The following is a 21,908-nucleotide window of genomic DNA, read 5'->3' as shown; positions in this document are numbered from 1 at the left end:
CTTTGATACCTCCTCCCATTGTGACCTGGGGGCTCCCAGAGCCTCTGCTTCCTCACCTATGAAAGCAGTGACAGACCATCTCTCACAGGGTGGTTGTGAGGTTTAAATTCCTTAGCATGAGACCTAGCACATGAATGGTTCCATGCTTGGAATAAAGGGCAGCTCTTGTTATTAATGATACTCATTGGCCCTGCTGGGTGGGGGTCAGCACATTCATCCTCACAATGACATTTTCCCCATCTGTGCACAGCTCTTTATTATCTACCAAGTGCCCTTCCAAAAACTCATCCTGTCTGTAAAAACAAATGGTTTAAGTTTCCTTAGGATTCTACCTCAGAGGAAGCCTAGATTTAGAGCCATTGTATCACTCTGTTTAATCTACGTACAAACAAGAAGCAAGAAGCACAATTCCAGCCACCACCACCTCCCAACCACCATCACCAAAGGCCTTGTTTAGAATCACTGATCATTAAGAGCCAGCACCTCAGGATCTACCAGGATCCATGGAGGAACTTGACAAAGGGACAAATGAATGGTCCCCAGAAGTAGGCCTTGGAATACGGAATTGTTTAAACTCCCCAGGTATCTGGCTCTGGCTTGGGAGCAGCTATTTCAATCCAGAGGATTTTAGAAAAGAAATATGTGAGACAGCAGCACAACTACTTCAGTTGATACAGACCTGTGGGTCCATAGCCCAGTGGAATCTGAAAGCCCTTTCTCTCCAAACTCACCCTCACCCCCAATTCCACAAAATGAAAGCTCAAAGATGCAACTTGGGGTAGGGTGGGGTGGGCTATGAAAAACACTGCTCTAGACAGATCCCCTCCTTTTAAAGATGGAAGAACAGCCAGGCTGGGCGTGGCTCAGCGGTTGAGCATCGACCTAGGATCCAGGAGATCGGGGTTCGATTCCCGGTCAGGGCACATGCTCGGGTTGCGGGCTGCAGCCGATCAATGACTCTCTCATCATTGATGTTTCTCTCTCTCTCTCTCTCTCTCTCTCTCTCCCCCTCCTTTCCTCTCTCTCTGAAATCAATAAAGATATGTTTAAAAAAAAAAAAAGATGGAAGAACAGTCTCACAGAACACAAGGGCTGGTATGGCAGAGCCCCCACAAAGCAGCCTTTCTGGCAGAAACCTGGATGGAAAATCCTTCCTTGCCACTTCCTAGTTTCTGGTGATTGCTGGCAATCCTTCTAGATGCATTGCTGTGATCACATAGCCATAGTCCCTAGTGTGACTTCACATCTGTCTTCCCTCTGTGCATGTCTGTGTTCAAATTTCCCTCTTCTTATAAGGACACCAGTCATATTAAGGGTTTAGCATGACCTCATCTACTTCATTATGACCTCATCTCAACTAATTACATCTGCAACAACCCTATTTCCAAATAAGGTCACATTCTGAGGTTCTGGTGGTTAAGACTTCATATTTGGGGAGGGGTACAGTTCAGTCCATAATAGGGTTGTTCCCAGCTTTTATCAAGTATGCATAAAGTGCTGTAACACACAGAGACAATACACACAGAGAAGAAAAGGATCATGTCACCTGTGTGGGGGTTCAGAATGAGCCACCCCGAGATGGGATTCTGTGGTATGCAGATTATTTTGAGCTAAAGATTTTAGTTTCAGTTTCAAGAGAAATTTCTGCCCCTCCCTTAACTACCTAGGAGAATTTGAATTAGGGGCCTTTCTCATAATAAGAGATTATCAAAGATAACCTCTTTTGATCCGACTATAAGGCAGGGCAAACTTCTAATTACTAAACATTTGCTCTTTTTATCATTCTGCAATGAACCTTTGAAGCTCACAAGGCACCTTACCTCTCATCCCAAGCTCAAATGTCTTATAAACCCATGTTCTCTCTCTCTCTGAACCTCTTGTGCATGTGGGGTCTCTGACTCTCTCATGTATACAGGGTTTACATACATGTGTATTATTAAACTTGATTATTTTCTCTGGCTAATGTGTTTCATGTCTATTTGATTATTAGACCAGCCAGAAGAACTTTGAAAGGGAAAGTCCCCCCACCCCCCACCACACCTGGGGAAAAAAAGAATTGTAGCTGTTTAAAAGTAGAATATGAGGCCCTAGCCAGTTTTGCTCAGTGGTTAGAGTGTCGGCTTACGGACTGAAGGGTCCTGGGTTTGATTCTGGTCAAGGGCAGGTATCTCGGTTGCAGGCTCGATCCCCATCCCCAGCCCCGGTCCGGCACCAATTGATATGTCTCTCTCACATCAATGTTTCTCTTTCTCTTTCTCCCTCCCACTCTGTCTAAAAAAGCAATGAAAAAAAATATCCTCTGGTGAGGATAAAAAAAAATTCTAGATGTAAGTCAGACAGACTGATGTTTGTTTTTTATCTGGGCAATATGATTTCATATTTTTTGCCTGAACAATTATGGACACTTTAATATTATAGCTTAAAACTTCTGCCATGATGTCTCTAGTTGTAGGTCCTTTTTTATTGACTTTGCTACAACATAGTTAGCTTTTCAATCAACATACACTGTTCTTCAACAGGAAAATGTTGAAGAACAGAAAATGTCTGTTTTATTTTCTTTTTATTACTTCTCTTTCATTTGTCTTTGTTCCTTATCTAGGAACACAAATTATCCATATGTTGGTTCTCTATTTTCTTCACTCTTTTTCCATGGCTATCCTATCATCTTCTCTCTCATTGTTTCCATCTCTGACTGTTTAACTCCATTCAATTTCTTAGCATCAGCTTTCTTCTTGACACTGAGTTCAATTTTCTGCCAGATAAATTTTCCTCTTTACTGTCTCCAATGTGTAGTTTAATTCTGTTTCTTTTTTAAACTACTTGTTTCCTCTCTCTGAAATCAATAAAGATATGTTTAAAAATAAATAAATAAACTACTTGTTCATTTTTCTTACCCTGTCTATCTCTCTTTTCATCTCATCACATTGGATTTACATCTCAGCACCACTTTTTTTTTTTTTTAAATCCTCGCTTGAGGATATTTTTTCAGTTGATTTTTAGAGAGTGGAAGGGAGAGAGGAGACAAACAGAGAGAGAGAGAAAGAGAGAGAGAGAGAGAGAGAGAAACATTGATTGGTTGCCTCTCAAATGAGCCCCAACCGGGGCCAGGGATTGAACCTGCAACTGAGGTATGTGCCCTTGACTGGGAATCGAACCCAGAACCCTTTGGTCAGCAGGCTGATGCTCTAGCCATTGAGCAAAATGGACCAGGGCTCAATACTTCTTCATTCCTTCTGTTTTGTTTGTTTTTCACAGAAGCTTTAAGGATGTAAACAGATTTCTAGAATTTTCTCCTGAACCCTGATGAAGAAGAGTTCTCATTTCCTCTGATTCTTCTGATTTTTCTCTTTCCCTAGCTCTGTATTGATTATTCTCCTTACCCTCAAATAAGACAAGGTTTCTGTGGGCTCAATCTGTCTACAGGTGATTGAGTCAGTTACCCCTGAACCCACCATCTGTCTATGGAAGTAGTGGCAGAATCTTCATCTTGAGTCTGTAGCTGTCTGACTTCACCTTTTGAACCTCTTTCATACTAATGTGATACATGACACAGTACAGTTCCCAGCCAGACTTCTCTCAGGGATATTCAAGATGCTGGCCTTTCCTTGAAGTTTTGGGTAGGACCAGCTACATAATTTGCAGAAATGGTTTAGGTACCAATCTGTGAGTCGGGAGACAGATGGTGGGTCACCAGGGGGTATGGTGTGGACCTTAAATAAGTGGCTTCCTACCTTTTTCAGTTAGTGTCTTTGAGGAAATTAAGCCAAGGTAAAGGTAAACCATGACTAGGATCTTCTTTTTTTTTTTAATCCTCACCCTAGGATATTTTTTGCATTGCTTTTCACAGAGAGAGGAAGGGAGAGAGAGAGAGAGAGAGAGAGAGAGAGAGAGAGAGAGAGGGAGAGAGAGAGAGAGAGAGGGAGAGAGAGAGAGAGAGAGGGAGAGAGAGAGAGAGAGAGAGAGAGAGAGAGAGAGAGAGAGACGAACATCGATGTGAGAGACACATCGATTGATTGCCTCCTGCACATGCCACATGCCCTGACTGGGGCTGGGGATCAAGCCTGCAACCTAGGTACGTGTCTTTGGTTGGAATCGAACCCGGGACCCTTCAGTCTGCAAGTGGACGCTCTAACCACTGAGCAAAACCTGCTAGGGCACTAGGACCTTCTTGATCCACCCATTTAGGATCATCTGCCTCATAATTAATATCAGTTTTACCCAGATCCAAGCCTTAGGTTAACTGTCAGTTTTAGTCTTTGATATTGTGAAGTCTTGTCTTTTTTTCTGTATTTGAGGGGATTTTTGTGAGAAGTTAGGGCAGTATACACTTAGGGGCAAATAGCAACATAACATTTTGAACTGGAAGCCCCCATGAAACCAATTAGTTAGGCCAAGGGTTGGCAAAGTTTTTCTGTACAGGACCAGATAGTAAATATTTTAGATTTTGCAGGCCAAGAGGCAAAAGCAAAGATATTATGTAGGTATTTATATAACAAGAGAGAAAACAGGCAGTATGGGGGAATGACTCAGCACAGGGATCCAGGTAACTGTCCTTGGGCTCTGTCACCCCAGGATTCTCCTCTCACAGCTCTGGTCTACTCTGCCCTCCCTCTGCCAGAACCCAAGAGTTTCTGATTCTGTGGAAGAAATTAACAACAAAAAAAAAGAAATGGAGCAAATAGTCCCAGACAGGAATTGAGTTCATGGGGAGTCATCCTAAGGATATGTCAGCAAACATATTGCTACTAGAGATGTCTGGGATTTTGCTGCCTATAGCTTCTTCTGGGATTTTCATGGTTTCACGACTTACATTTTGATCTTTTATCCATTTTGAGTTTGTTCTCATGTACGGTGTGGTTTGGTGGTCTAGTTTCATTTTTTTGCATGTACTTGTACGGTTTTCCCAAAACTATTTATTTATTTAAGACATATATGGAGTTTATTATAGTGCCTGAGCCTTATGCTGCTGGGGAGCTGAGGCTTCTGCGTCTGGGGCTGGGAGCCAACACCATTTATTGAAGAGACTGTCTTTGCTCCATTGTATGCTCTTGCCTCCTTTGTCAAATGCTGAGTGTATAAAAAAAAAGAGAGAGAGAGAGAGGAAATGAATTTCCACGAACATTGTATTGATAAAGTTAAAAATCTAACATCAATACTTGAGTACAACTTTTGGTAATATAGGTCTACTAATGAGAAGAATGGGATTCTTTGTGTTTGGAATACATTTTGCTTAATTAGGGCTCAAAATTAGAATTCCCTATCATCAGATTAGTTTGCAAATGTTCATCTGTTAATGCTGATCTGTAATGGGATTTTATGTAATTCATTTTTGAAAATGTCTTTCCATACAGATAGGCACTGCCAAACACTGACATCAATGTGCATATGATTTTAATTGAGCATATTTGTTGCATGGAAGGCATTTACAGAATTCTGTTAGATTCTTCTCTTGATATTTGCCTTTCAGTATGTCATTACATTGCAAATTAATCACCTCCAATTGATGGTTAGGCAGAAACTCCTCAATTGCACAGTTAAATGAATTTTGAAATATGAAAATTTCCCTTGCACTTGCATTAAGGTCTGAAAACCGCTGCTTGGAACTGTAGTTTGAACTAGAAAAAGATATCTGCTGCAAATTTGTATATGAATGGATATTTTGCTTCTTATTTTAACATTTGAGAGTATGGAAGTGTATAAAGAGGATTGAGATTACTTGTAATTAAAGCAATGTTAGTTGTCATCAAAATGACTTTACTATTGTGTAAATTTCATGTATAAGTGCTGTTTTACCTTGTTAATGGTGTAATTCATTAAACAAGTTTCCAGCAGAAGCAAATTTCCAAAGCCATTCATAGTTTGATAGCAGTGGTTGAACGCTGTTCTTCTCATTCAAAAATTTTCAATTTTGTTCTTGAGCTGAAAAGAATCACAGTAGAATTTTGCCACTGCTAAGACGCTGAACTGCTGTGTGATATGGCAAGTCACTATATTTAGTTTCTACTTTTGAAAAAAATTCACAGAACTGATGATGGTTAAGTCCATGAGAGTGAATGAAGTTACCATTGACATTACTGGTTCAATAACACATGATAAGTTCAAATATTACCACAAAGTAATTACTGATGAATAATACAATGAATAACTATTGGGTTTAAACACCTTACATTTCTACAAGCTTTGCAATTTGTTAAAGGTGTTTTTCTACTTTATACATATTTTTACTACCATCAGTTGTAACACATCTTAGCAGGTTCCACTTCATGTACCAAATCAGTGTTTTTCAGCTTCTTTGAAAATACTTTCCCCTGTAGTGTTTCATGCAGTCTATTCACATAGGCTAATTCTTCAGTCACTTCAAACAAGGCATTCAATCCTTAAATAAACAATTTAGTATTAGTATTCCGTTAACTCATGAAGAGCCAAGGAAAACCACTCAGTTAATTGCCTTGTTGTTTAGTGGCTTTTTAAATCACCTCCAATTGATGGTTAGGTAGAAACTCTTCAACTGCATACTTAAATGAATTTTGAAATATGAAAAATTCATATTTAGAGAGGAAGGGAAAGGGATAGAGAGAAATATCGATGAGAGAGAAACATCATCAATTGGCTGCCTCTTGCACACCCTATACTGGGGATCAAGCTGCAACCCGGGCATGTGGCTGACCGGGAACTGAACTGGTGACCTCTTAGTTCCTGGGTCAATGCTCAACCACTGAGCAACACTGGCTGGGATAATGGACTCTTGATGTTGATCTCAATATCCTCAACTCTTCAAATACTGTTCTAGCTGAAAGGTTAATAGTCTTAATTTCTCTGGACACATTATTGTTGCACTCCTACACAATTTAATGAAATTGTTTGGCTAAGAAATGAGCTACTCAGAAAATTGCTTTGATTGCAGCCTCATTTTCATTTTTGTGAAGAAATTCTGCTGTGATGAAATATTCTGTTTTAAATTCCCTAATTGTTCTCACTGTTGCTTTCCCATCAATTGGGGATATTGTGATGAGTGTATTCTGATAATGTGGACATAGATTGTATTCTTTTAGCAAAACTCTGGTGTTATTGCATAATAAATGCTTTGCTATCAAATTTGATGAAACAATCCACACTCCACTGTGCATTAAAAGCATGACATTTGAAGTCCATTTTCCTCTTTTTTCTGCTTTGACATAATAGGGATGCACTTGTAATAATAAAAAAAAAAATGTCATGGTGTTATATGAGTGGGAATTGAAACACTGCCAAGTTATAAGAGCATCACTGTGATTTGTAGGGCACTAAGCAGCCATGTGAAGCAATGAGAGCATCACATACATTCTCTGTTGCAACTACTCAACTCTGTGTTGTTTTGTGAAAACAGCCATAGATAATACATTAATGAATGAGCATGACTGTATTCCAATAAAACTTTATTTATGGACATCAAAATTTCAATTTCATGTAATTTTAATGTGTGATGAAATGGTTGTACAAATACAGGTGGGAGGCTGAATTTAGCCTGTAGGTTCCCGATCCCTGGTCTAGCAAAAGGGCTAGCTAGCCAATACTTATTGAGCCTGGTGCCAGCTGCTGATCTCAGGTGAAAAGAAATCTTCTGTTTAAAGCAGCAGCACTAACAAACGTAGCAACCCTACAGTTACTACTGTATTTTCATGCTTAAAATCACTGTAACCATTGGTATGCTTCTTTTTCTAGATTCTTCATGATACTGCCCAATTTTCCAACTTGAACTCCCTTTTGGTCATAGCCATACTCAACTTCTTGAATTTACCAGAATTCTCATACTCTTAGGCTCCTGAGCTTTTGCAGATGTGTTGCTGCCTAGAACACACACACCCCTACATTTACCCTCCAGCTCCTACCAATTCATATTCTATTCTTTAGGAGCTCTATCTGGTTGCTCTGGCTGAAAAAGATGTCTCTTTTATGAGCATCCACAGATATTTGGGCAAAGCTTATAGCACTCATCACTCTGTATTAGTATAGAATTTATTTACACAACTCTCCAAGAGTTCAGGACAGGGACCATGTCAATTTGGGGAGTTTTCAGCCTTTATTTCTTTGCATACTTTTTGGGCCCAGGCCTATACTTCTCCTTTCCTTCTGCAACTATGAGAACATAAGTGTTAGATCTTTTGTTATAGTCCCACAGATCCCTGAGGCTGATAATTTTTTTCACTTTATTTTCTGTTAAGATTGGGTAATTTCTATTGTTCTGTCTGGAAGTTCACTGGTTCTTTCCTTTATTCCTTCCATTCTGATGTTGAGCCCATACACTGAGTTTTGGTTATTATATTTTTCAGTTCTAAAATTTCCACTTGGTTCTTCTTTGTATTTTCAATTCTTTTCTGAAACTTCCTACTTCTCAGCTGAGACTTTCTAGGTTTTCATTAGTTTCAAATGGGGTTATAATTGCTCATTGAGACATTTTTATAATGACTGCTTTAAAATCCTTGGTAGGTAATTTGAACATTTGATTCATCTTTGTGTTTGCACCTGTTGTCTTTTCTAATTAATCTTGGGATTATTCTGATTCTTGGTATGAGTGATTTTTTATTGAAACCTGGACATTTTGGGTATTATGTTATGAGACCCTGGATCTTATCTAAATCCTGTGTTCAAGCTCTTTCACTCTGGTGGGGGAAGGGAAAGCATTGCCTTGTTACTGCTAGGTAGGAGAAGTCCAGGTTCCCCACCCAACCTTGGTTGACCCTGGTAGAGGGGAAGAGTCTCTCTGTTACTGCTTGGTGTGGATGGAAGTTGAGGTCTCCACTGATACCACCCTGGCTGGGAGGTGTAGGAGTGCCTCATTACTGCTCCTCACATTGTTTTCACTGACACATCAAGTGGTGGCACTGTTACCACTGGGCAGTGATGAATGTCCTGACTCTCCACTAGGCCTCCTCTGACACCAACTCAGCAAGCAAGGGGAGTGATGCTTCATTATTGCTTGGTGGGGGTAGAAGTCCAGGCTCCCCGGTACAGTGGTGGTGGTGGTGGGGATCTGAAGTGCCTCATTACAGCCTGGTGAGGGTGAAAGTCTAGGCTCCTGGTTGGTGTGGGTGTCTTAGCTTCTTCCAGAAGTCCCAAAACTATTTGGACAACTTAAGTTTTTGTAACAACTGAAAATCTATCTGTATTTGGCTCCCTATCTCCCCTCAACCCTTACCCTATATTTATCATCAATGTGTTTGGACATCAGTTGGACAATCTTTAAGACACTGGTAAGCATAGGAAGAGCTAGTCAATTTTTTTGAATTTATTTTTGATCCTGATAATAAAGGATAAGTATAGTTTTATTTATAAGACTACATAAATCATGACTATTATGTGAATTTTTATTATCTGTATAGGTTTATGTGGCACTAACATTATAAATGAACTATATATTCCTAAATGCTTCAGTTAAGTATTTAGTTGTTTGAAAGGAAGTTAAATTTATTTTCCTACTATTGAGTGGGCTGCTCCTCTGATATTAATTGATGGTACTTACATAAGTATTAACGTAATAGTGCTAAAAATTATGTACTAATTAGTCCATGCACTAATTAGTCCATACCACTCAGCATGATACAAATTTTATGTAATTTTAAAATATTGATTTATCTATGCATATAGTAATCTTATCAACTTGGTAAATTCAAGTTACTCTCCCCAGTTCCTAGTGCAGTTAGAATTATGAAACAAGAATCAGTACTAGGGGATAAAAGGTTTAATTTTACAATAATGAAGGAGAGATGTAGCAATGTTGGGTCATATGCCCCAAATAAAAGGTAGATTAGGTCTACCTATGTGTTGGGCTCATGCAGAGGTTGGGGAGGAATAAGGAGGAAGTGACTGGTAGAGTGGTGATTGATAAATTTAGAACTCAGAATGTGAAAGTTAGAAAAGATTTTAGAAATTCCAACCTTCCTATTTTTTTGAGGTTTTTGAATGCATTATGTGTACTTTACTTACCTTATGGCATTTAATCTTCAAAATAGTGCTGTCAAGTGGCTATATTTTCTCTTTTTAACAGATGAGGGAACTGCAGCTCAAACTAGACTAACTTGTTGAAAGTCACCCAGCTATCAAGTGGTAGAGTTAGGATTAAAATCTAGATGTGAATGATTCCACAATCCATAATCTTTTGATTCAACTGCACTGCCTTCCATATGGGTTTTCAGATTCACTTTTCATAGAAATAATTATAAAGTCATTTATCCCATTTCCCATTTCTCTCTCCAGGAAGGAACTAAACCTTCATTGTAAGTACATTTGACAGATTATAAACTATTTGATATCTAAAAAATTACAGTGATAGGATTTGTTACTGTATAAAAATTGTCTCATACTTCATGATGGAGGACAGATATCTGTAGTTGGGACAGACACAGAGTTCTAGAAGGCTTAGAGGGTAAGTAACTTTCCCAAGGTCACACAGCCTGTGCAGGTTAAGGATCTGATCCAGGTCTACTTGACTCCAACCCATCCACTACATTCACTCAATGCAATTTTGCTGCTATTACCTAGTAATTACTATGTATTGGGAAAGGTTTTGAGGGGTTAGGGGTGGGAAGCCTTATAATCCTTGGAAAGCGCCCGACTCAAGAACCATCAACTTCAGGAAGATGGCCAAATAACGCAGAATTTGTATCTCTCGCCTGTGCAAGTCTAGTGTGTGTGTATGTGGTGGGGGGAGAGAGTGGTGTCAAAATCTCCCAGGCTTTTAAGGTCATCATTTGTGACAAAATTAACAATGCATGTGTTAATTTAGCTGTAGAAAATACTCAGCCCTCCACACTTACTCATTCAAATAAAATGGAATACCATAAAGAATGGAAGAGGTGTTTCAGAGAAAGTAATTAAACATGAAATATAATCTATATAAAACTACAGTTTGTTAGTCTAGTTACTAGTCTCAGTGGAACAATTTAAAACTGTGCCTGTGTGCAAAATCAGTTGGGATTTCCACAGCTTCTCATCTAATACTGCTAGGATTACTGAGTCAGCACTGAATTGTTTTCCTTGTATTTTGAAATCCAAGTTAAATATATCTTGTCTATTGGTTACATTATTGAAAATGAGTCCATGTTTATAAATTCATGTCCATTAATATTTTCCTTTCCCTGAAGACAAGAGGTGTGCCCTGTAAGAGACCTATTATATGAGATGTATCTTATTACATTTGTATTTTGAAAAGAGTAATGGACGAAGGCATGTTTTCTTTTCCTCCTAAATACACTATGGATTGAAAGTCAGACTACTGACTTTTCATTTGTGTCCGAGGCACGGTCAGAACAAGAAAGTGTTACTGTTTAAGGCATGTTGGGGTGGTGGTGGTGGTGGTAAAGGCTTTTCTGGGTTGCAAACTGTGATGAGGATCTTAATTATGTTTTCGCTCAGGCCTGTTCACAAGCACCCCCAACTCTTCCATGCAGGCCCCACTGAAATCACAGCAATAGAAACCAACATTGTGGAGATCCCCCTTAACAGATTTTCGTCGCTGCTTTTTTCCTACAATACCGTAATGAACTACAGATAAAACGCAGGTAGCAAGAAAATTTGGCCCCAAAGTGTCGCCAACAGACCTTCGGCGGTGGGGAGCCGTGGTTAGCGAGCAATACCCGGTGGGCGACTCTTCATTCCCTCCGGCCGGGGGTCAGGAAGCCTTTCCCCCTTCACTTTCGGCGCGAGTGAGAGTATCAGGGCCGAGAGAGCAGGCCGGGCTCAAGGCCGCACTCGAGCCGCGGGGCATGGAGCCCGCAGCCGCTCTCGGAGCGCGCTCCTCGCGGAGGCCATTATTTCCAGCGGTGCCAAAAGTGTGTGCCTTCTTCCGCTGGCGGAGCTCAGGGGCCGTGCTCTGAGACCCTTACCAGGCCCTGGGGGACCCGGGACTCCCGGAGCGCAGGGCTGCTGGAGCCGCGGGCTGGGCCCATCCCCGAGCTCCCGGGCCAAGGGGGTCCAAGGCGTCCTCGCTCACAGCTCTGGCCCGCCGCAGGTGGTGCTGGACCTTGCCCTTCCCTACAGCCCCCCTCCCACTCTCCCCCCCCCCCCCCAAGACCGCCACAGCTCCCGAAGTGACACGGCCCAGACCCTCCATTCTCTGCCCCACAGTATTTAACCAGCACAACCTACCCAGCCGCTCCCTCTTGCGGCCAACCCTTTCCTCCGACAGACAGGCCCAGCAGCCAACCACCGGGCAGAATTGGCCTGCGTCCCGCTTCCCGTCGGTGGCGGCCTCCGTGGGCGGGGCTCGGGCAGCTAGCAAGTTGAGTGGAGCCACGGCTGACGTGAGTCAACAAAGGTCACGTGAGGCAAGCGGGCTTGGCTGATTGGTGGCCCTGGCCGGGCAGGGAGGGGGGGGCCACGGCGGCGGCGTGGGGTTCGCTGTGTGACACAATTACAACAACTTTGTGCTGGTGCCGGGGAAGTTTGGTTCTCCAACAAATCCCTCCTGTGTCCCCCAGCCCTGTGCGCTCCGGCCGTTCCTGCCGTCCCCGCCTGTGGCTGCCCCCCGCCCGTCCCCGCGATGTGACCCTACAGCCGATCCGCCGCTGCTGCCAACCAGGGGGCTCCGCAGCCCCTACCGCCGCCGCCTTCGCCGCCGCGTTGGGATTTTTCGTCGCTGCAGCCCGCGGCGGAGGAGGAGGCGGCGATAAAGTTGGTTTGCCGGTCCCGCGCGGAGATTGGGGGCGTCGTTGCGGGCCCCGGCTCTGGGGGGGGTGTCGGCGTTGGAGTTGTGAATTCGCAGCGTTTCCATGAAATCCTGCGGAGTGTCGCTCGCTACCGCCGCCGCTGCCGCCGCCGCTTTCGGTGATGAGGAAAAGAAAATGGCGGCGGGAAAAGCGAGCGGCGAGAGCGAGGAGGCGTCCCCCAGTCTGACAGCCGAGGAGAGGGAGGCGCTCGGCGGACTGGACAGGTACGGGCCGCGGTCACCCGCCCGGTCGGCTCCGGACGGGCTGGCGCCGCTCTCCGGGGCGGCCCGAGCGCGGCTCGCCTTTGGCGGCGGCGGGGCGGGCACCTCAGCTTGGCGCTCTCTGTGCAGTAGCGGATGGCGGGGCCTCGGGTTCGGGCCAGGGTGGGTCGGTAGCTTTCCCGGAGCTTTAACGAGCCGCGTGTGTCTCTCCCACAGCCGCCTCTTCGGGTTCGTGAGGTTTCATGAAGATGGCGCCAGGACGAAGGCCCTACTGGGCAAGGTAAGGCAGCCGCGGGCCGGAGCGCGGACACGGTCTCAGTGGCCCGCGCCCCGCTCGCCCAGTTTTCCCCGGGCTCCGCGGCCGGGCCAGCGCTCATTGTGGCCGCGAACGAGGGCCCAGAGGCTTCCGGAAAAGTATTTCCTGCTTCAGCTCTCCGGGTACCTCGCTGGCTCCCTTGCGAAATCGCCCTCTCCGCATGTAGCTGGAGGAACGGAGACGGTAGCGCTTTGGGGCCGAGCTCAACCGGGTCGACAGAATTGCCGGTTCTTCGGCTTTTGCAGGGGTTAGACCGATGATCTCCGAGGTACCTTTTAGGGTCAAGGGATCGTAAATGTGTGCACATTTCCCCAAATTTCCGACTTCCTTGCCTCCCTGGTTTTTATTCCATTCCTTCAGGTAGGCTGTTCGTGATATCTGCTGCTAACCAAACATTTTGGGCTTTCTTGTATCCCTGGTCCCAGAAGGGGGAAGTTGCACGTAGTTTAGGGCGGTGAAGAGTTTGCATTGGTCTGTTGACGTGCATCTCGATTGGTATGTGTTTTACCTGAAGTTAGGTGACTTGTTTACTTTTTGGATCTTTCTGCCATAGAAATCCTGCAGTTATCTGTGAATGCGTTTTCTTCTTGGAACCTCGTTTCCTGTGTGTCTGACAGGGGAGGCCGAGGAAGGGGCGGTCGGGGTGTAGCTTCTGTTTATTTGTGTGGAAAGTTGTTGGCACTGTCATTTAGTTAAGTAATGGCTGCTCCTATCGGCCCAAGATGGCGGGACAGGGTGGGAGGAGAAAGTGAAGGAGGGGGGGGGGTTTAGGGGAGGGAGGAGAGGTAAACATGGAAATAAATAGTAGCGATGAATAGGCCTCTCCTGCGAAGTGTGTAGCTTGGTGGTTTTCAGTACAAATTATCCAAGATGATTTGCGTACAGAATTCTTGTACCCTTTTCAAGCTTGGAAACAGCATTCATAAGCCTGGTAAATGCTTATCAACCTGTAGCACATTTAGTTACCCTTCCATAAGCTATTGAACAAAGGCTGGGGAATCTCCATCTGCCTGCATCAGTTTGTGTCTCCTGACCAAAACCTGATTGAAATGGTATTTGTGGTTTTTCTTCTTAATTGGGACCGTGAAACTTGGGAGTGTGTTAGGTGTTGCCAGTAGATGTGTTTTTTTTTTCCTAGCTGAAATCAGTAGCTTTGCATTTGACATCTAGCTTTATTGTTGCAATTGAGAAGAAAGTTTGAAATGAATAAAGCCTAGCATTTTATTCTGTCTTTTAAAAAATTTTTTTATTTAGTTGTCCTGAATTTTTGTCTGTAGTTTGGTTTAGGAGAGTCCTTTTATCTGTAATTACGCTTTTGTTTTTGTTTCAGAGTAACTAAGTATAAGGGATTTCAATCACAAATAATGACCAGAAAGCTAAACAGAAATAATTCTTTTCAGTAAGTCCAGTCCCTTTGACCCATAGAGGTAACTTGAATTAAACGTTGACTGTAGGTATTAATTGACTTCATTAAAATTATCAAAGGAAAAATGAATAGTGACTAGCTTGGAAATGATTTTAAGCATCAGTGATTTAAGCCTTGGAGAATTTTTTTCAATCTGAGTATTTATTTTATTTAAAAATACTTGGCTACTGTTGAAGTTGTCATTCCAAAAGATTAAACAAAGTACTTTAAATTTAAGGAGCATTATTTTATTTTGAAATGAATAATGCAGGTCTAATAGAAGGTTGGTAAAATTGTTTGCAAAGATAATTCATTTGGAAAAGTTAGGCCAAATCAATTGCTTTTGGTTACAGTAATGAAGAAATAAATGGAATCTGATGTTTTATGTGGCTAATGTGTAAAATGCCAGTCGAAGATTTCATATCTCAGAATGCTCATATTTAGATGGAGTGGATGGCGCGTAACATTGGATTTCAGATTGTAATATTGAACCCTGAAGTTATTATGCACTGTTGAGTTTAAATTTTAAAGAACTGAACATTTTCTAATATTTTTTGTGAACGTGTGTGTTACTTTCTTGATGTTTGAATACAGTGACATCTTAAAAATGAGAAACTAGCGAGCTTCATTATGTTTTGGGGAAGAATTAAGGCTTCATAAAATACTGGGTAATTTGATGAACTACAAACAAGTATTTTGTTGAGCTAAAGAAAAAAAATCTTTATTTAGACTCAGTGCTTGTGAGGTCCTACCTATTTTGGTCAAGATTCATTAGCCTTAATATTAAAATAAAACATTCTAGAGTCTGTGCTTGCAGCTTCATGCAGTTCTCGGTTGCATCTTTGTGAGCCTGAATATACCAGTGAAATGTGTAATATAAAGCTTGACATTATATAACCTCACCCTGTGTTTCAGTTGGATTCTGAATAGAATGAATGAGCTGGAGTCCTTCTATTGGAAGTACTGAATTATTTAGTTTCGTCCATCTTTTGGAAAACAGTATTTTTTTTCTGTGTGTGTGTGTGGAATGTTGAACTATGTTGGTTTCAGAATTCTTATTCTCTGGAAGTCTTAAAAACAAGAGTTGGCTTTTCTTTGTCGGGGTAGGTTCAGGCTCCTTAACTGAGGGCAAATAATGGAATTGAATAACTCCCACTATTCTCTTTTTAGCTAGGATTTTTGTCATTACCTCCTTCCCCTCCCCAGACAAATTTAGTCTGCACTTTGTGTAACTTTTTTTTCTTTCTGACAGAAACTTAGCTATTACTACTTGTTTTAAAAAATTCTTATATATATTATTGGATCTTTGAAGTTTTTTTTTGGATTATGAAAATTTGTAGGTTTGAAAAAAGATAATGCTTGACTTAAAAGCTTTGGAAAGTTTAAAACATTTAATAAGTGTCTCTTGCCCCTGAATTTGTGTGTTCCTTTTCTAGGTGTGAAGATACTTTATCCAAACTGCTGATTTCTCTTAGTCTCTGAATGTTCTGTAAGATTCATTTATATTAGAGTTTTTGATTGAAAGAATTTTTGTTTGTACGTTTGCCATTTTATATATACTGCTTAGGGTTTTGGGTTAAAAAGATAGTAATACAGCATATTGTTTTTGTAGTAATATCTTTAAAATATTTTTAAAAGATCAAAAACAGTGAGTGAGTGCTTAATCAGAGTTCTCGAAATGCAGTATGAGCCTGACCACTTTGCTCTTCAAACTAGTTGACCATTAATCTTTTGGTAATATAAGCCAGATTCTAATTTTTACAAAAATTACAGTGGAGGTACTCAAAAGTAATTAAGAAAGGAAACATTTTAACAAATTAACTATGATCACTTTTTAAGTATCATTTGAAAACCGAGTTAATCTTTCAGTTGGATAAGGATTTGAGTTAAAGTATATAGAGTAATATATAGCATAAATATAGTAAGAGTATAAATATGGTACTACTATAGAGCATATTTATAGTAATAATATGCTAACGGCCTGGGGAATCTTTTTAAAATACCATTATGGTTTTATTTTCTATAAAATTTTTATTTTATTTTTCATTTACATTTGACAATACAATATTGTATTAGTTTCAGGTGTACAACATAGTGATTAGACATTTAAATACCTTATGAAGTGATCACGTCTATAAGTCATCTGGCACCATACATAGTTATAAAATATTTTGACTATTCTTTATGTTGTAATTTACATCTTTGTTTTTATAACTGGCAATTTTTATTTCTTAATCCCTTAGACCTTTTTCACCCATCAGGGCTGGGGAATCTTATGTGTATCAGGGAACTACTGCTAAAATACATAGTTATTAATTTTGAAGTATTTTTATATCTGCATGCAGAGTATATGGGAAAATTATTAGGTCAGTTTTAGAGGTGGCTTTTTAAAATTATAATATTTGGATATTGATGATGTTTAAAATTTTGTATTATGTGTGCTTTTTGTTTGCTAAGACTTAAAGAGATATATTTATTTCCAGTGCTAAAGAAGATTAGTGTTTGGGTTACAGAAGTAACCACAGAATGTCATGCTTTGTGTTTGAAAATTAGGTCTTTAATCCGATGAAAAAACTATTTTCTAGTTTGGAAAGTTGTCTTCTAAGCAGTTATAATCATTATTGTTTATCTGGACAGAGTCTCATACAGTTAGTACACATTTGCTAAAATTTTGATACATCCCTGGTAATAAGAGATTATAGAAAATTCTCGTATATCTGGGCACAGATTAGAACTGCAGGAATATATATATACACACAGACACTTTTTAAGTTCTGGCTTTCTTGCCCAGCAGGGCGTGGCTCAGAGGTTGAGCATCGACCTAGGATCCAGGTGATCGGGGTTCTATCCCCAGTCAGGACACATGCCCGGTTGCGGGCTTGATCAATGACTCTCTCATCATTGATGTTTCTATCTCTCTCCCTCTCCTTCCTCTCTATGAAATCAATAAAGATATATTTAAAAAAAAAAAAAAGTTCTGCCTTTCTTTTTCACTGGGTAGTTCTTTCTGTAGAATCAATTACAAATTGAAATGATTAGGGAACATTCGAGTTTTTGTGACTTAGGTGGTTAAGTGGAACGACAGGTCGTGTACTCTAAACCAAAATGAAGGTTCAGTGCTTGGCTAGCTACAGAGTAAAAATCGTTTTTTTTGACTTGATTATGTAACAGTTAGTTTTTATTTATATAGTACCAGTATTATTTTGCAGGTTTGAAAAGGTTTCTGGTAAGTTTATTTTTATTTTGGAACTCATTGTAATGCCTTGAGCTCTTTGAAATTGATGTTAATGACTGATAACACTGTGCATTATTTATAATATTTTTGAAATGTGGTAGCCAGAGAGCTAATTTATGTTACAAAAACACCACCAGATTGTCTAAGAATTGAAATGGTGGTTAGGTTATTTAAGGCCCACATGTATTTATTTGTAGACTAGTTAATCAATGGAGTTTATTTAATGAATGCATAATTGACAGTCTTCTGTACTCATACCCTAGCTTCACATATAATTGTAACAGTTTTCCATATTGGTTTGTAATTTGTCAACAGCATAAATTAGAGCAACAAATATTGTCTGGCTGGGTGTGGCTCAGTGGTTGAGCATGGACCTAGGATCCAGGAGATCTCAGTTCAGTTCCCAGTCAAGGCACATGCCCCGGGTGTGGGCTCGATCCCTAGTGGGGGGCGTACAGGAGGCAGCCGATCAATGACTCACTCATCATTGATGTTCCTTTCTATCTCTCTTCCGCTTTCTGAAATGAATAAAGATACATTTAAAACAAACAAAAAAAACACACCAAAAACCCCCCAAATATTTGAGTGTACACTAAGTGCAAGTCTTCTATGCAGAGAATATGAAGATAACATAGATATCCCTGTCTTGCATTGAAAACAAAGTTCCCTAAGAGGGGTGAAATAAGTATAAGGATGACTAACACAGGAACATCAGTGGCAGAAATGTGAAGTATCCTGAAAGTTTATGAAAAGGTCAACTTAACAAGTTACAAGTTAGAATGACTTTTTTTTTTTTGTGCCACCCATAAAAACATGATTAGCAAGCATGTACAAAAGCACTAGTTACCTGGTCAGTGGTGGAACACAGGGCTGAATGGGACTCCTAGACTACATGTGCACTCTGGAGAGTATTAGGATCCCTGGGTTTTTTGTTGATTCTTAGACTCTGTTACTGCAAAGGTGGAGGTGCCTTTACAGTATTTCTGCCAAGCCAGAATAACTTGGAACATCATTTATTTCCCTGATAAACTTCTAACACCTCTTGTGCTACCTAATGCATTCCAGGGCTGACTGAAGTAAAGGCAAAAGAAGCATTGCCTTGCGGAGTGCCATTCTGGCTCATGTACTAGTCTCTCATTTAACTATTCCTGGTCTGTATATTCCTAATTTGGGAATTTCAAAAGTTAACTAATAGCCTCTGGATTTTAGGTTATTAGAATTTTAGAATTAACTTTAAAAGTTACCTGATAAATACTTATGCAACTATAAAAAAGAAGGATCTCTTACCCTTTGGGACAGCTTGGATGGAACTGGAGAGTATTATGCTAAGCGAAATAAGCCAATCAGAGAAAGACAAGTGTCACATGATCTCATGTGGAATGTAATGAACAGAATAAACTGATGAACAAAATAGATCCAGAGACAGAGAAGCATGGAACAGACTGAGGGATCTCAGAGGGAAGGCAGGGGTGGTGGGTGGGTGGGGAGAGATTAATCAAAGAACCTGTATGCATAAATGTATAACCTTCACACACAGACAATGGTGTGGGGAAGGCCTGGGGGTGGAGTGGATGCGGGGTGAAGAGGATCAGTGGGAACAAGGGGGACACCTCTAATACTTTCAACAGTAAACATAAAGAAAAAAAGCCTAATAGTTGCTATGCTAAAATTAACTAAAGCACTTGAGACCCACTGTATTCTGATGTATTTTTCCCCCTTAAAACATTTAATAAGAACTTACATCATGCAACATATTTTGTCAGACATTTAAAACTAAATTATTTCATTAAATTGTTACAGTACACTTGTGAGTTAAATAGGGGTGTTCACATTTGTGAGATATTGCAGAATGGTTTCTGGGCTAGCTTAATTTACAGATAGCCTATTCCATTTATCCAGGTATATGTTTTTTTTTTTAATCCTCATTGAGGATATTTTTTCCATTGCTTTTCATAGAGAGTGGAGGGGGGGGAGAGAGAGAAACATCAATGTGAGAAAGAGACATCGATTGATTACCTCCTGCATGAGTCGGGGCCGGGGATCGAGCCTGCAGCCAAGATATGTGCCGTTGGCTGGAATTGAACCCTGGACCCTTCAGTCCTGCACTCTAACCATTGGGCCACACTGGCTAGGGCTAGTATATGTTTTAACAAAGTATGCACTTTGAACACCAGACCCAGCAGAGAAAAAAAAAGACGCCAACTGCTGGTTCCTCATGTCTGGGGACTCATGATTTGGACCATCTTTCCCTGGATGGGTAGTGCTAGAGGTGGGCAAGGCATTGCCTTCTTGGACCCATTTTCTGTTAATTAGTTTATTCTTGGAGCAGTTTTAAGTTGTAAGTTGAGTTTCAAACTTCTGCCCTAAATTGGGCTTCAGTAGTATGGCTATTATTGATAGGATGGGGATTGTTTCTTGATTGTGTTTCTTGGAGGTGATGTTTCTTTTTTTTAAAATTTATCTTTCTTGTTGGAAGTATTACATATGTCCCCCTTTCCCCCCCATCGATCCCCTCTACCCTGTACCCCTCCTCTCAGGCCTTCACCACACTCTATGTGTCCATGGGTTGTGCATATATGCATATAAGTCAGAGGTGATGTTTCTTTATTTTGATATTAGTGGGAAATCTTGTATATATATATTTTTTTTAGGGAAACATGGTTTAATATTAGATTTTAGTTTTTAGAAGATGTTCACAGAATGATGTGTGGTGTTCTGTCCCTCTCTGATCTCATTTTGTAGTAATATTTATTTTTGTTATGGGTTCTTACCTTGGGATCCTTGAATGAATGTTCATGAGTCAATTAAAAAAAATTCTCTGACAGAGTTTTGGAAGGATACTCAAGAAGTCATCTTGGAGTAAAGAACCCTCTTGGGTGAGGAGGAGGGGAGGAGATTTCAAACTTTATACTTCATAGATTTCTGTACGGCTGTGTTTTTTTTTTTAAACCGTAGACATGTATTGCTTTAAATATATACAATAAGTACACTGATAGTGAGTACATCATAATTATATTTTGATTGATGAGAGATGGATTTTATACTAATGTGTGTATACCTACCTGTAAAGGTAGGTACGTATACCTACCTGTAAAGGCCTTGTCAGGTTGGGATACTTCTGAACTTGATGGTCCTTCAGTGGAGATAGGAATGAATGAAGTAAAGATGTACCCTTATTAGGTCCTATTTCTTTGCATTTTAGGTGTCTTTGTGAAAGTCACTGTACTCCTTCATTTTGATCTTTAGCATCTGTTTCAATGATGACTTGACTTTTGGGCCTGATTTGGCCCAGGCTGACATTTGGGACCTAATTAAGAACTATAATCTGGAAGAATGGGAGTAATCCCTTATTTAGACAGTTTTAGGTTTCTCAACCAATTTGTGGACTGTTTGCCACTTTCTTCTACAGTTTTTATTGTTATTATTTTTCTTACCTATTTCTTTTATTCTTTCTTTTCTCTACTTCTCTACATTGCTAAAACTGTTGGTGTCATTCTTTTGAAAAATGTATTCTTGTAGCTTTGTGGTATTTTGTCTACATTATAATAAATGAAAGATACTAAAATTCATTCTCAGGAAGAAGGTTGGGTTTTGTTACAGTTAAGATTATGGCTCTTGCCGGTGTGGCTCAGTGGATAGAGCAATGGCCTGCACACCAAAGAGTCAAGGGTTCGATTTCCAGTCAAGGGCACGTACTTAGGTTGCAGGTTCGACTGTGCGGAAGGCAACCAGTCGATGTGTCACATCGATGTTTCTCTCTCTCCCTTCCCTCCCACTCTCTCTAAAAATCAATGGAATAAGTATCCTCAGGTAAGGATTAACACCACCACCAACAACAAAAGTGTTATGTAAAGACATCTAATTCATTTTAATTTAGAACAGTGGAAGAAATCCTTTTAGTTAAAGGGTTGTTTTCAGACTATATCTATAGCATTATGTTTATTAATCTTCTTTGTAAAAAAAATTTATTAGGGAAAATTTCTAGTATTTTCTTTTTTTCAATTACATTTGACATTCAATATTATTCTAGTATTTTCAAAAGCAGAGA

The 21,908-nt window shown here is 40.5% G+C and overlaps 1 protein-coding gene across 7 annotated transcripts in view; it reads left to right on the top strand.

Moving 5' to 3' along the window:
* Positions 1-12,335: 12,335 nt before the first annotated feature.
* KDM6A (lysine demethylase 6A) overlaps positions 12,336-21,908 on the top strand; it is a 211,796-nt gene continuing 202,223 nt past the window's right edge. For all 7 annotated transcript variants that reach the window (XM_081126644.1, XM_081126643.1, XM_081126640.1 and 4 more), the window contains exons 1-2: positions 12,336-12,907; positions 13,121-13,184. In XM_081126644.1, the coding sequence (XP_080982770.1) occupies positions 12,747-12,907; positions 13,121-13,184 (225 nt within the window). In that variant the 5' untranslated portion in view covers positions 12,336-12,746. The remainder of the gene's footprint in view (positions 12,908-13,120; positions 13,185-21,908) is intronic.

Source organism: Miniopterus schreibersii (assembly GCF_964146895.1).
Source record: "Miniopterus schreibersii genome assembly, chromosome: X".
NCBI classification, from domain to species: Eukaryota; Metazoa; Chordata; class Mammalia; order Chiroptera; family Miniopteridae; genus Miniopterus; species Miniopterus schreibersii.
Note: the sequence above shows the minus strand (reverse complement) of the source record. Positions and strands in the feature narration are given on the sequence as shown.